General features: G+C 35.2%; 1 protein-coding gene across 1 annotated transcript in view; it reads left to right on the top strand.

The window, feature by feature from the left end:
- The first annotated feature begins 754 nt into the window (after nucleotides 1–754).
- LOC115890738 (transcription factor Sp9-like) overlaps nucleotides 755–16,846 on the top strand; it is a 109,316-nt gene continuing 93,224 nt past the window's right edge. The window contains exon 1 of the mRNA XM_030911058.1: nucleotides 755–1,123. Within this exon, the coding sequence (XP_030766918.1) occupies nucleotides 1,052–1,123 (72 nt within the window). The 5' untranslated portion in view covers nucleotides 755–1,051. The remainder of the gene's footprint in view (nucleotides 1,124–16,846) is intronic.

Here is a 16,846-nt window from a genome sequence, read left to right as displayed (position 1 = left end):
AAAATGATAAAGAGTGTAATATGTTTCTTTTATCGAGACCCACCAGTTTTGAAAATATTTGCACTTATTTAAGTCACCTTGTATAATGATGATTTACCCGTAAGACATAGGTACTCTATTGCTTTGCACAGTTTTGTTATTAATTAATTATGCATAATCTTATTAAATTAATAAAAATCTTAAATATGTATTTTAAGTAATATTAATTTTAGGCAATTATTTATTGTATTTTACGACTTACTGGATACCCGACATACAGATATTATCTAGTTTTATTTTTTTCACTAAGAGACGCGAGGAAGAATATTATACGAAAAACACGCCACTTTAAAATTTTGAGCTAATTTAATGTTCAATATATTTTGTTCTAGTGAGTTGATGTTGGTCAATTTAAGCAATTTGTAACTACATTATTTGACTCTTTCTGAAATTAAAAATTAAAGTCTCCATCTGTCTATTATACGAACAAAAACAAAATGTTGTTATTTTATAACTTATATATCACTCCATCCTCCCTTTAAGATCACCCTTACCCTCCTGTTTCTTTCCACGCACAACAAAATCTTCACCGTCGTTCCATCTTCCTTAACCTCTCTCTTATCTCTGTCCCGTTTTCGGGGGGGTCCTCTCCACCCCCCCGGATATCCACTCATCCAATGGTGCAGGCGAGGGCGTGGTGGAGCCCCGCCGTGTCCGCCGCCCCAGGTCCAACGTCACGAAGATAGCGAAGTCTCCTCCGCGGCGCACCGCAGCACTAGGTCGCGCGATATACCCGAAGAAGACAAGACGATCATCGCGAGGTCAAAACTGGGGTTTCGTGGTCCGTGCCGATCGGTAAATGAGAGAGACTTTTCGAAGGGAGTACGGGTGGAGAGTGTGTTTTGGAACTAACTTAGCGGGTATTGACTGAAAATTTGTTTTGTTTTATCGATCGAGAAAAAAAAATGGAAAATTTACTGTGATTAATGATATTGTGACGGATTTATGAAGATAACGAAGTTAGACTGTCTTTTTTTGTTGTTTTTAATGACTGAGTTGAGTTTTCTGCGAGATGAATTGTGCGTATTCGTATCAGGTACAGGCCACGTCGCCTCAGGAAGCTACAGGAGCTGATTTCTTGGAGGTAATTTTGTAAATTAAGTAGGCATGTAGCAGGCGTATAGAATGATCCGGCTTTTTGCAAAAAGACTAGGCGTATTATAAACGCCAGCTTTTTACAAAAAAAAAGAATGAATTTTTACAAAAGCCTCTCTGTTTTCAGTCACTTTGCAAAAAGCCCAATCAGAATTAGGCATATTAAACAAATGACGATATTTTCTGTACACTTCTGCCAAAAAACTGCCCGTTTTCAGTCATTTTACAAAATGCCAAATCGAGACTTATTATATTTAGATGAAAGCAACTTGAATCCTATTAAATTTCCAAGGTTGATATATTTATATACAATATGCTAAAAAAATCATGAAAATAAGGCTAAAAATTAAAAAATATATATGTACTTAATACTTAACAGAAGCAAAATAAAAATGGACGAATATCACGCCAATACCCGGAGACAAGATATAATTGCTCCGAATTTATTTGTAAATTATACGGTCGCGACCCGTCCAATCCCATTACCATTTCGTCTAATTAACATTAGAAAAGTTCTATTTTGACAGTAATTATAGAAAGAAATAAAAAAAACTTGCTCTAAATTGCCGCTCGTCATGCCACTACTATTCTGACCAACGAAAAACCGACCTTGTTCTGAGTAATTAAATTCAAAAAAGTCTATCTGGGAAGGATCTCTACGGAGGTAGTTTTGGTTTTTGTTTCGAGTCGTAAAGGAATAAGAATACTGAATAGACAATATAGATATAATCTTATATAGTGTGTTAGCATAAAGCTAGAAGCCAATACAAATACACAAACAAATTTGCCTACCGAACAAAAAAAAATGCTTAATGTTTCGGGAAGTATATCTCATAAAAAAAACACAAAGAACAAATAAAAAAAACTATTTCAAATATCTAAATATAACTATTCACTTTAGTTTTTAGGCTTCCGTATCCAAAGGGTAAAAACGGGAACCCTATATTACTAAGACTTCGCTGTCCGTCCGTCCGTCCATCCGTCCGTCTGTCACAAAGGTCTATATGAACTGCTATAGCTAGACAGTTGAAATTTTTACAGATAATGTATCTATGTTGCCGCTATAAGAACAAATACTAAAAGCAGAATTAAATAATTTTTTATAAATAAAAAAGTACTTTCACTATCTATATAAGTACTATCACATTATCTTTTAAGTAAGAATTTTACATAGAATCTGTCAAGTCCTCGGTGGCCGCGTGGTTAAAGCGTTAGGGACTTTACGCTGCTATGACGTTGGTTCCAATCCCAGTCAAGGCGACTTTTTTTTAATCGTTTTTTTTTTAATTTTTACATATTTTTACATATTTATTTTTACTTTTTACATATTTATTATTGATTAATACAATTTTTAGTAATATGTTTCTGCATTTTTTTTTTAAATTAGTTATACGCGCATTTAAAATTTCAGCTAAACCGGAAAAAAAAGTTTATAATAATATTGTGTCTAATGTTGTATAGATATTGAATGGTACGGAACCCTTCGTGCGCGAGTCCGACTCGCACTTGACTATTTTTTGTTAACAAATACGCCTAAAAAACCTGATTTTTAAGCAATTTGTAGCTAAATTATTTGACATTTTTCACAAAATCTCCGACAGTCTACTATATGAAGGAAAATGAAATGTTATTCTGGCCGAAACTTTGAAACACTCTGTGGACAAACAATGCTGGTGAGCTGTAAAGTAAACTTTATGGATATAAAATTTAACTCTCAGTAACCCTACTAGACCAACATATAGGTACATGATAGTGTATTGGAATGATTTTTTTTTGAGCTTAAGGAACTTCCTTAATAGAAAGCGGCGTGTCGTTGCGGATCATCGGCGTCGATAAACGTCTTGGCCGCGACGTGGAAAGAGAGAAGGGAACGTCATCGGTAATTACCGACAATTACCTAACTGAATAACCAGCGGTTTGCGACAGAAATTGACGGTTCGGCCTTTATCGAATTACCGACCGTTCGATGCCTAACTTTTACCGGGTTTTTAATTTCGCTAATCGGCTGCTCGCTGCTCTTTCTCTCTGTATATGTACTCTATACTAGCTTCACGTTTATCCGGTAGTTAACCTCGGGGTTAAGTTCAAGGAGGTTAAGATCGAAAAACTTACTCTTAGATCGGTTTACTTTTGTCTTTCTTTTAAGACTGATTACTATAGGCATGTGCAAAAAAATAGACTAGACTATAGTTCAAAGCAAATAAACTTTAGTCACGGTTATTAAGCTATCTTGTACCGCTTCGCACTAAAAGAGGTTAGGTTAGGTTAGGTTGTAAATTACAACCAATTACAACCTAACCTAACCTAACCATGTTCGACTGCAAGGTCTGCTAGTCAACATTTTCAAGCTTAAAATATCATAACACTATTTATTTAAATCAAAAACTCGTAATACAAAACTAAAGTGTCAAAACGAATGACAATATCAAAAAATAAATAAATGAATGCGCCAACTTGACATTTTTTGCAGCAGAGCTATCACCTGAATCCCCAGCGCGAAATTTAAATTCCAGTTAGTTAGCGCGGCGCCGAATTTATCCATGGTTGGTAACAATGAATTTAAAAATCGCGCCTTCGATTACATAACTGAAAGTTTAATTGATATGAAATACAGGGTTGTTCACCAAATACGACACGGAGTATTGTAGCTAAACGATGAGATTTTTACAAATTGTAAGTTTTGGGTTCGATGAAGGACTATTAGAGGTACAATTTAAAAATAATTTTACAAGATACAGAGTGTCCCAAATAAGTAAAAAATATCAAAGTTGTATTTTTTTAAATGGAACACCCTGCATATTATAACATTTTTAGTTTCTAAAATTAAAATAAAGGTAAATTTGATTACGATTTATTATACTTAAACCTTACCGTTTTTGAAATATTTTCAATTTTGTGAAATTGCAGTAAAAATTTTAAGGCTTCATTTCTCCAAGGGTATCAAAGTTTTTAATACTAAATATTTACTGTAGTTTATTTACTGATCAGTTATTGTGTTGCAATAATAAAAATAATACTACCTTATACAGAGTGTCTAAAAAGTTATTTTAAATAATTATTAGCTTCAAACTGCAATATCTTGTTTAATTTAAATGGAACACCCTGTATATTTTACGAGAATCAGATGCACAATTTAATTGTCTATCAAATTACACCCTCTACAAGTAGGAGTACCAGACATCAATTTTCATCCAAATATTGACGTTACTTCTTAAATTATTTGGAAAAAATCATAATAAAAATGAAACATCTACACCCTGTATCTCCGAAACTAAGCATTTTAAGGCATACATTTATAGGAACTTTTTTACTTATTTTAATCTGTAGAATATGCTGCCGAAGTTTCCGGAATACAGTTTGGACCTCCCTGTATACAGTTTGCTAAAAAAATCATGAAAATACCTGATATAGAAAACTGACAAGTAAAATGTTAAGTGTAGACGGGGCTTTGGACTCCTTTCTTACTCTTTTTATTCAATGGAGTACTCGGTACCATTTTCTCCACGGTACCATCCGGGACCGGCCGGCGTTTGGCCGCGTTTAAATCAACAATTACCTAACTGTATAACAATCGGTTCGAGACAGAAATTAACCGTTCCCTCTATGAAATTACCGGTATCGGAGAACTACTCCTTGTCGAGGAAGCGGGTAGTACCACCGCGGCCATTTTCAGTACCGTTCGCGCGGGTTATTGAATAAACGCTCGCGATCTGACCTTTTCCAGCAACAGGCTAATAATAGGCAGCGCAGTCGAAATGATTGTTTTTTCAATGCATAGGAATCCGAAGTACCGGGGAAAATTAAAACGGTACCTATATAACGCGATGTTGAATATTTAAAAATTCGGGTAGTATAGTCTAGGGTAATTATTAGGTTAGTACCAAAGGCAGTTAGTTGGTTTTATGATGCATTATAACACATGTCAATTGTTTACTATACACGGTGTCCATATAATTTTATTTTACATATAACAATACACACCACGGAGATCTCCTAAACGAGAAGAGATAAAAAGATAATTAGAGATTATATATTAGATAATTTTAGAAAAAAGTTGCGCCTTGCTGAACCCTACTATATATTTCAACTCCGATTTTATTACAATTTAATTTACAAATATTCTGAATTTACAGACTTTTTTCCATATATACAGGGTGGCGCCTCTCATACGCCGGCACCGCGGAGGCTCCAAGAAGAACGAAAGTTTGTATTGAAAGTAAATTTTGTGAGCATATGTAGGTTAATTCAGAGTACTTTCTAAAAATATAGAGAGTTCTACAGAATGTCCCCAAAAAAGTCACATATTAAAGTTGTATTTTTGGTAATGGAACACCCTATATTATATTAATTGATTTTCGGTTTCCGGAAGAAAAATAAAGGTGAGTTTTATAAGAGAAGTATATGACTAAAATGTAAGGTTTTTGACATATTTAACATTTTCTAGAAATAAAGAACAATTTTTAAATTACAATAAAAGCTACCTAAATTGGAATTTACCTGCTATACCGGGTAAATTCTAATATATAGATAAATTAACTATTGTACTTTAAATCAAATTAAAACGTGATCCAAAAAGTTATACAGGGTGAGACAAAATTAATATTGAACATTGGTCACCTTAAAAGGCATGTTACTCTTTGATTTTAAATGGAACACCCAGTATAGTATTCCGATATTCAATGGAGAATTCATGTCTTGTTAAAATACTATTGAGGTTGCCTACCCCTCAAATAAAGATATTCCTAGATATTTTTATTTACATGATTTGTTGATCTGGGTAGATCTTTATTATTTGATAAAATCTAGGTGGCTGGTGATATGTTTGACGTTACTTCAACATACCTGTCTAATACTCATGATTTTATCTAGCCTGTTTTTTTATGGGGATATATTAAGCACTGTGTTTAAAAAACTCGACCAGCTATTGTCGACAACATAAGAGAAATGTGTTCCATTAGAAAAAAAAACAACTTTGATGTGTAACTTTTTTTGGGGACACCCTGTATAATTCTATATATTTTTATAAAATGCTTTCAGTTAACCTACATAAGCTGCCAAAATTTCATTTCGATATAAACTACCGTTCTCCTTGGAGCGGCGTATGAGAGGCGCCACCCTGTATAGTCATGAAAATTGGACATTTTCGTCAAGTCATCGGTTTTGTTCAAAGTACCGTTATTTGCTAATTAAAAGGAACATGATAAAAAATAGGCCATTGTAGTCTTGCAAGAACAGTAATAGATATAGGGATGTTTTAGTCCATAATCAAAAGTAGCTCAAAAAAGATGGTTCAAAAAATTAATTTTCTCAGAAAACCAAGGTATTTAAGCCCCCAAATATATAAATATATTCTGAATGTACATAAATTTTTCATCAAATTCAGATATTTTCATAATTTTGGGACTATATTACTATATTTACTATTTTAAGACCCTGATAATTTAGTTTGCGTCAGCTATAGAAAAGTGTTAATATTAAAAAAAACATCAATATATCGAGTTATTACATAACGAAACGAAATTTAAATAATTCATACACACATTGTCTTTTAAACTATAGGTACTATATTTTCTCGAATCCATTCCTCTCATTGAACAGTACCACCTGGCCGTGCACCAACCGCACGCATCTTTTATTGATCGGAAACAATGAAATGGTACGAAGCGCGAACAATGGACCCATGTTTCGCATTTTTCCTCGCCGGTACACCTTTGCACCGAGGTGGTACCATCGAGGAATATCTGAAAAGGTACTGCCTGCGTCTCGCAGTACCACAGATTGAAATATTGTCTGGGTTGGTTCTCTGGTAAATTGCGGCAACTTGTTCGGCGTAATTGAAGGGAAAAGATAAATTGTTTGTAGCTGTGCGCAGTCAAAATAGGAAGTACTCGTATATGCAAGAAGCTATATATCTCTTGTGTAGCAGTACCGATATACGTGTATTTAAGTTTATAATTATGGTTTTTAAAGGTTTTAAGTTGTATAAGATATAATATTTAATACGTTTGGTACGGTGCCGGTGTTTGGACTTTCGGTCTTTTATAAGACATTAGTTTTCAAACTTTAAAACGTTTTTCAGCTGGCGACCTACATATGTCAAACGACTCAATTTGGAAACACCATAATAAGCGGTCTTTGTCACACTTAAACAGGCACGCAAGGAATTTTAAAACAAAGAACGATATTATACAGGATGACTCACTGTTCCGCTAAAACTTCGTACCTATTCTTTCATAAATATTTAAATATTTTATTACTGTGTTCTATTCGGTAGAGTTGGTTTTCTTATTGAATGCTATAAAAATCGGAGAAGAACTATTAGAATATGTAACGGAATTCAATTACCTTGGCAGTTTGATTTGGGAAAAGGCCAATATCGACTCTGAAATTCAGCACAGAATTAGCAGCGCTTCAAGAGCATTCTGGAAATTAAAAGACAGGGTTTTCTACAATCATGACTTGAGCAGAAAAACGTAACTTGCGGTGTACCGCGCAATAATAATCCCCACCATGTTATCATGGTGGGGATTATCCCCACCATGTTATAATCCCCACCAACTCACCATACAGTCTCAGGGCTTTAAGAAAAGCCAGTATCTGAGACGGCTCCACAGAGGCCAGCTCTCCATCCTCGACATCAGACGTATCAAGGTTCATGGCACGAATGGTCGTCGTCTCGGCGCACTCAGTGATAAGGTGTTCTGGTGTTTCCCCATTTTCCCCACAAAATCTGCATTCGCCGTTGTTTCTCAGTTTCAGCTTATTGAGGTGTTCGTTGAGGAGACAGTGTCCTGTTAGAAACCCCGTGACAATCCGAAGATTGTTTTTACTTAAATCAAGGAAAACCTTTGATTTTTCTCGGTCATAAGTTCTAAGGAACTTTTTCGAGTATCTTAGACCGTTGGAGGACACCCATTCCAAGTTACGGATGGAGTCTTCCAGATTCTTCAGTTCCGCTTTCAGTTGGTTCCCGTTTGGAAAACTGAACGGTTCTGGTCCAGTTAGTGGAGTGTTCGCTCCTTTTCTAGCTAGATCATTTGCCTTTTCATTGCCTTCTATCCCTTGGTGAGCAGGCACCCAGAGTAGGACTTTATTTTCTTTGCCTAATTTGTTGAGCTTCTCCAGGCATTCTTTGACCAACTTCGAATTGATGGTTACTGAGTTGATCGCGTTAAGTGCTGCTTGACTATCGGATAGGATGGCAATTTCCTGTTTTCGATAGTTCCTATCTAAGATCCATCTTTCAGTTCATCAGTTCCATCTTTCGATGCCGCAAATTTCTGCCTGAAGGATACTGGGGTAGGTGCCCATTGGTTCGGAGTATTCAGTTTTCGGCCCAAATACTCCTATCCCTGTCCCTGCTTTAGTTTTGGAAGCATCAGTATACCACGTGATGGTATGGTCTTTTATATGCTGAGTAAGCGTTTCTTTCTTCCAATCCTTTTTATTACTCAATACTACAGTGAGGCGTTTCTCAAAGTTGTAAATTCTTGGTATGTCATCCACTAGGAGTTGGAGAAGTGGAATTTTCTTCTTGAGGGTGTTCCTAGCCCCTGACCTGAAAATTCTCCCAGTACTGTTTCCGTCAGTAACCATTCTAATCATTGTCGCATTGGCACAACTACCGACGACAATATGCAGTGGTGTTAGGTCTAGAATGACCTCCATTGCTGCTGTTGGACATGCTCTCATGGCACCTGTGATGCAGATACATGCCAGTCTCTGTACTTTGCACAGGTTTTGCCTTGCTGTACGTTGCTCTAGTTTTGTATACCAAGCAACTGCTCCATAAGTAATCATGGGTCTTACTATCATGGTATACATCCAGCGCAAAATGTTAGGGGCGCAGCCCCACCTATTTCCCGCCAGTCTTCTGCGTATCATGAGAGCCTTTGTGGCTTTGCTGGTAATGTTCTTAATATGCCTGTTCCAGAGAAGTTTAGTATCCGGGGTTATTCCCAGATATTTCACTTCCTGTGATGGCAGTATTTCCTTTCCATCTAGATGGATTCTTTTCAAGTTTTTCAAACTTCGCTTTCTGGTGAATGGCACTACTGCGGTTTTATCTGAGCGATGCGGAATCCTCTTTGGATAATATTACATAGGGTGCCTTCATGTTTCCCCCGTGCAATGATGACTATGTCATCTGCGTACCCTATGCAGTGTATTCCCGCTAGAGTTAATTCTTCCAGTAGTTCAACCACTACCAAGCTCCACAGAAATCCACTAGAAACAATTGATTTTTTTTTCAAAAACTTTCTTAATATTTCTGCTATATTTTCTTAGTAGACAGTATTTGAAAATCTTTATAAATAAAAAAGTTACATCATTGCTGAAAATTGCTATGCACTAAAAGTAAACGGATGGGTTATTTTAAAATTTTGAATAGAAAAAACAAGCCTATCGAATTTTTCTTATGTAAACATATTGTAAAATATCCGATCTTGAAAATAAAAAAAGTTTCAATATCTAAAGTGGTTCTTGAGTTATGGCCTGTTATGTGTTAAAAAGTTGAATTTTTAAATTATCGGACACCCTAACGATATCCTTATAATTCCATTTCAGATGCTCAAAAATGTATCTAATGATTTTATCTAGTTATCTTTACGAAAAAAGCAATGTGGCAATGCCGCAACAGCCCACCGTCGCATTTCTCTCACTCCGACTTAATAAGATCCCTATGCGATTTACTTTCACATATGTAAATACCGACTCAAAAGTAAGAGTTGCCAGCATGGTATCTCAAACAGCCGGCCATATGACACCCAAGCTGATATTTTTCGCGTAAAACAGTCCCAGTGAAAATAGCCCCAATCTGGAAGCACCGACCTGTCCAGATGGTCAAATGTCTTGTTCTTCCGGGTAGCGGAGGGGGGTTGATTGCCAAAGGGGAGGTGGATGTAGGGCGGTTTTGGTAGGCACGAGTGCGGTCGGTAAATAACTAAATTAAACCGGCAAATGGGGCGTTGCGAGGATAGATTAATTATATCGCATGATGGGGTAGTTTGCTTTGGTGGAGAATATGCAAATTCTTAATAGGGGAACGCGGTTTATTTATTTTCGCTCGTTCCTCGGTCTATTTGCCCGACTTTCAACTAATGGCGAAAATAGATTTTCTTGGGCGCGATACAATCTTGAACGTGCGTTCTGGTTCGTTGATGTTTAATAGTGATATCGAAGGTATATATTTTTTGTATTTTTTTCTTTGTGATATTTGGTGATATCGATTGGTATATACCGTATGATCGAGAAAGAACGGCGTTAACGATGGCTATGAAATGAAGATCGCTGTCATTTTATATGTAAATTTATATGGGAAATGTCATCGATCGTCATTTCCCAGCCAACTGGATGCCATTTTTTTTCGATCATACGGTATTTTTCTATGTAAATTTTTTTTAAAACTAATCCTAAACTAAAATTCTTTAAAAAATGATATAATAAATATGTTGTTTGTCAATTTTAAATTAAGATTCATCTCATAAATCCATCACAATCTGGCAGCGCTGTCGCCATCGCTTGTCACTCAAAGCTGATCACGTGTATCGGAAATTGTTTTGCGATTACAATATATTGATATAAAAAATAATTCTTATTTATTTAATTCTACTATCTAGACTAAACATCTTTAAATCTCAGAATTACCAACCAGAATATTTCGCTTATCACATTTATCATAATTTATTCGTCTATGATTCGCAAGGTATAATTTTTTTCTTGCTTTAAGCAACTCTCGCATTATAGAAACACAATTAAATCAAACCACGAGAAACTAGATGTAAGGTAGATTATTTTTCATATTTTCACCGTTCTAGTAATAGAACCATTACATTCGTACCACCCTAGACAAGTCTAGACTCATTAAAACGCGCTTTAGGTCTAATAAAACACCGCACTGAAAAAAACGCGACTAATTCACGGTTCCAAGCGAGCACCATAAATAACAAGCTGGCCGAGAAAAAAAAACTACAAAACTCTCTAATGTGAGAAAATTATCAAGCCATATAAATAATGGTTGCTTTTACAGAACAGGCTTTAATTAAATTGCAATAACCATAGTGTTTGCGCTTCGTTTTTTTTCGTGCTCTCCTTGTCTAGTACGTGTACGAATTAATAATTTATTTTTACTTTGTCACCGGTCGCTTAGATAATTACTGTAATAATATTATTTGAAAATGTCGTCGGGTTTCATGGAGTTATCTAAGGTTGTCATCAGGCAGAGGTAATCAGATGACTGGGAAATTTTTGAAGAGTTTTTGTTAGAATAACAGTATGCTTTTTAATTTGGTATGGTAATTTTATTATAACAGTTTATACCACTATTATTGCCTATAACTCGATATACCAAGTAGCATTTTTGGATACATTTTAGGTAATATGTCTAATACCTAATTGTGTCTGTTTCTTGATATAAAATGGATATGCCACAAATAGGAAACATTTTCGTAACCTATATATATTTTTTAAGGCTTTATTACATGTGCTTTCGATGTGGTGGCACTAGCTCGTTTCCTGAAATGTTTCGATACGGAATGAAAACTTTTAGAAATGTTTCGAAATATTTTCTGCAATTTGTGTCCAAGATGTTCCCGATTTCAGCAGCCACTGTTTCTAAATGTGAAGAAACAAAATACCAAACTAAAATAGTCTATGTCTGTGTGTGGATTTCAAAATGAAAACAACCATCAATAATGTCGACCTCGGCCATAATTTTTTCGTCTTAAAATCTTTGTTTTTAGGTTTTCTTGCACAAAAAATGTCTGGCAATTCAACAGCAAATTCATCGTTTAATTTAATAATGTACTTTCAGATTTTTAATGCCTCTATATATCATTATCTGTTGCTACAAAATATTTTTGTTTGAAACATAGTAGAACGCGTTCTTATGAGTTAAAATTTTAATTCATTATTTTATAAAATTGACATGGAGTCGGATTGACATGTAAATCATCTACATTATATCATATTTGTGTCTAAAAAGAGAGAAACTCGTGCTTCGAAAATGAATCGATAATGAATAGAAACCTTGTTTCCAAAATGTTTCGATTGAGCGCTATCTGTGTAGAAATCTCGAACTAGCCACTTGTCAACGACGCCAATCAAAACTTCTGGTCAAAATAATTAAAACATTTTTATTTACTTATTATAACAAAAAAAAACATGTATTCCAGTGGAAAAAAGAGAAAAAAACGTTTGCTGGTAACATTTTACTTCGGTCTCCTGTTAGGTATGATGCAAATCATACCCAACGTGCAAATTACGTGCAAATATTTTCAGGGCTGGTACACTGATAAAAAAGATAGACTTGAACTAAAGTCGTCATCGTTCTTGAAAAAAAAATTTAGTGGCAAGAGAATTTATTTTAGCGTAAAAGAAAATATTTTGCCTGAAGAAAAACTCTCTTAACTCAAGAAAACTTGTTCTCTTGAAAAATTCGAAAATTTTTCTTGAATCTATTTTCATTCAACCAAGTGCAAGTTACTTTGTTTTAAGATAATAACAAAAATACGCTAGGAAGTACTTCATTCAAGAAACATGGCCATTTTGCCAATAGCTAAATACTCTTTTGATGAAAAATAATAACGACACGCAAAGACGATTACGAAGGACGGTAAATACAATCAGTCGGCAGTCCGATCAGAAATAACTACCTACTATCGAGGAAAATAAAATCACTTTACTTACTACAAACTAAAAAAACCTAAATTTATCAAAAAATAATATACCTCGTAATATGCCTGTATATGATGTATAAACTTCTCTTAGATCAAAATAAATTTTAGTTGAGTCAATGGTATTCGCTATTGGTTTAAGAAAAGTGTATCTTTAATCAAGAAATGTTCCTTTTCAATCAAGAATTTTTGCATGAATCAATGAGACTATTGTTCTTGTAGCAAGAACTTCTTTGCATATTAATTTTGGGTCAAGAGTGAAATACTTTGGACAGATAGATTCTTCTATTCTCTAAAGTAATTTTTTAAAGCTTATGAAAAGATAGTTAATGCTTTGGGAAAAGAAACGTCGTTCTTGGCCCTATTGAAAAGCGCCAATCTTTTGGGTCAAAGTCATATTCATTTCTACTGAGAGATCCTTTTTTTCAGTGTAGATCTCTCGATAAACAAAATATATTTTCTCTTCCCGTTTAATACCTAGGTCCAAAATAACTGAGTTATTTTACTTTTATTTTATTTTGCTTTAAAGCTACAACATTGATTTTGAGAACCACTGGACATTTTCCTGGTTTTCTTTCTTGTAAGTTTAATCTACTACCTGTTGCCATTTTATCAAGAAATTATGATTTTTAACACAAAACAAAAAAAATTTCGCGAAAAAAATCATTGACATGTTCCTGGGGTTGAAATACCTAATAAAAATATTTGCACTTATTTAAGGCTCACCCTGTATAAACTGTGTCATGTTATTTAACATAAAAGTTACAGTAAGCAAAACATAAGCCCTTTGTTATTCATCCCCACGCAAATAAACCAACAATATTAAAATCCAAATAAATCGCCACCCCCTCGTGCAATCTCCACGAATAATCAATTGCGACAGTAATTTGTCAGTAAAGACGTTCTACGCGGTAATATCCGGAGGGGAGGTTAGAAGGACCACTCTGCGGGGGGACCACTCGTGGGGTATCTGCGTGCGTTTGGACCCTGAGGGTACGCACCCCATTTAAATGCGTTTAGTTCGGTTTGCCACCCTCCGCTTTTGGGGGTAGCGGAAAAAGGGAACCGGAGAGCGACGATTCGGTTAATGGGGTTGAAGGTCGATTTATAGGGTTGAAGGATAAGAAGAATTCAATGATGAAACATTAAAATATTACACAAATCTACCACAATGTAACCCGAGCATTATATAAAATACTGATGCATGTTTAGGTAATTCTTTTTATATGGCTATATTTTCCTTGATTATCAGGAACGCCATATAACATAAATAAGCATAACATAAGTCAAAATTAAAACAAACAAAAATAATCAAATAGTAGCAAAATAAAAACACTAAATCACCACAATACACCAAAACACTTTTACTTTTACACTAGACGCGCGTTTCGCTAACCATGTTAGCATCATCAGCAGATGATTATAAACTAAAGTACAATCTACAAGTTGAGCGTTTATATACTCGCTCAGTGGGCACCGAGTGGGCGTGGCAAAATCTAGCCAACCGAGTCAGAGCCCACTGAGCGTAACAGTTAGATTCCGAAGTAAGGAACAAAGAACTTGAAGGAATTGGACCGTTGTCTCTGTTCATATTATCTTTACATTTATTAATTCTGATGCTTTCATATGCATCTAACTGCCTGTAATTTGAGACTTATTTGAGAGTTTAATTATTTTTAAATTATTAAGATCTATACAATGTTCTTTATCAACAATATGTTCGGCAACGCAAGATTTATCCGGTCTACCATATCTTATCTGAGCTAAATGTTCTTTAAATCTAGTTAATATTGATCTTCTAGTTTGCTCAACATATTTATGATTACAATCTTTACAAGAAATTTTATAAATACCCGACCTTTCCAGTGGAGGTGTTTTATCCTTTGGATTACCTAATAATTGTTGTAATTTATTATTAGTACTATACACAAGTTTATAATTGACATTCTTAAAAATTTCTTTTAGACCACGGGATAACTCTCTATCAAACGGTATCGAAAAATATTTAGATGTATCTTTCTCAACTTGAAAAGTCGAATTTTCAGAAATCATTAACTTAGGTATAGGTTAATTTTGCTGTGTAACACCAAAGGTTCCAACCCTCAACTGTAATAATCACATAGTACAGAAAGTTTAAGCTTTCGCTTTGAAGGCAAATTTTCCGCACTTATTTAAGATTCACCCTGTGTAATACACCATTATAGGTGTACCTATACATAATAAAAAGCCCATAGTCATGTCGTAACACTTATTAAATCTTTAACATTTTTCCGGCATCTTTAATAGAGAGGTGTGATAATAATGATGATTATTTATGATCACAGTAATGAAGCATAATTGCTAGGCTGGTGTAATTTCTATTACCTTATTTGTCAAAGGTGTAAACGACTATAACGTAATTTATTATCTTGTAACAGCCGAAGAATTTTATAAACATTCATTTTCAATTTTAATGTAAATGAAACTTTGACGTTGACAGAGTTGTCTAGTTTTTTTTAAATATTCTATTTTTTGTAATTCGAATTATAATTCACCTTAATATCTATTCACCTTAATCCAGAATTATTTTTTTTACTGCGAAGAATATTTTGCAGATAACGAAATTTCCGTCCAAATTTTTCCTACAATCTTTTTTTTTAGTGTGGAATTCGGAGATAACCAAATCAATATTTTGGATGGAGAATACTTTTTGCACAAAGTTGTATGGCACCGTAATGATTCATTTCCGCACATTTCCGAAAAGTACGTTCAATACATACGAAATCACTACAGTTCACATGCAGTCGTTGTTTTTGATGGATATTCGAGTGATGGAGCCAAAAGGAATACCAAGGCCGCAGAAAGGCTTCGCCGATCGAAGAAGCATATGTCTGCGGATGCTCTCTCCTATGAAACAATGACCGTTCAATTTTCCCCGGCATTATTTTTAGCCAACGAAAACAATAAAGGCCGTTTAATTTCGATGCTGACCAAAAAAAATGGAGCAGGCTGCTATTACTGTCAACCAGGCGAAAGAAGATGCTGATATGTTGATTGTCAGAACAGCGATTTCCTTGTGCCCAAAATTTGATGCTGTTTTCGTAGTTGGCGAAGACGTTAACCTCCTCATTTTGCTGACAGCATTGGCACCGTCTCAAGGAAACATCTACCTCCGCAAACCAGGAAAAGGCAAAATTGCTGAAAGAATATATTCAGCTAATGGTTTAAATGGCTGTGACACGATATCGTCAATCTTCAACCAAGGAAAAATGAAGTTTTGTTCGCTTTTCCAGAAAACAGCGGGACTCAGTGACACCATTAGCATTTTTAAACATCAGGATGCAACACCAGAGTACATCGCAGATACTGGAGCTCGCTTTCTCGTTGCTTTGTATGGTGGCAACATGGAAGAAGACACCTTAGAAGAAATCCGCTACCAATGTTTTGCTAGATCAACCACAAAAAGTAAATCCAATCTTGCTTCATTGCTACCAACGAAGGATACTGCGCGGTATCATTCTTTCAGGGCATATCATCAAGTCCAGAAATGAAGACTGGGGCTGGAAACTGGGCAGCAATGGGCTTGTTCGACTCACCATGACAAAACAAGCAGACAACTTATTGAAATTCATTTCATGCACTTGTAGAAAAGGATACGGCGCAGCATGTGGTTGCAGGAAAGCTGGGTTGAAGTGTTCCGTTGTATGTGGCTTCTGCAGTGGTCAGTCATGCGAAAATGTCCCGGAGGTTCACATCGACATTGAGGACGAAGATGACCAAGACTTAACAATGGAAGAGCAATATATTCCCATAAGCACCGATTACGATGACACCGAAGACAATACTCAAAACGTTATTAATAACCGACCGGACCATCAAAGAAAAGAAAACGCTAATAAATCGCCATGGCACTACCTTATTTTTCAGTTTTTTTTATGTTGTGAGTTATATTTCAATGAACATGAAGGTTATAACATATTTTTTTCGGTCCGTGGCACCGTGGCACTACCTCACCAGCCGCTGCTGTTTATACCTATGTAAAAAATAGGGAGAATTTCGGA

Source organism: Sitophilus oryzae, unplaced genomic scaffold (assembly GCF_002938485.1).
Source record: "Sitophilus oryzae breed Bouriz unplaced genomic scaffold, Soryzae_2.0 scaffold_910_pilon_pilon, whole genome shotgun sequence".
Classification (NCBI taxonomy): domain Eukaryota; kingdom Metazoa; phylum Arthropoda; class Insecta; order Coleoptera; family Curculionidae; genus Sitophilus; species Sitophilus oryzae.
This window is presented reverse-complemented; position numbering and strand designations above follow the sequence as displayed.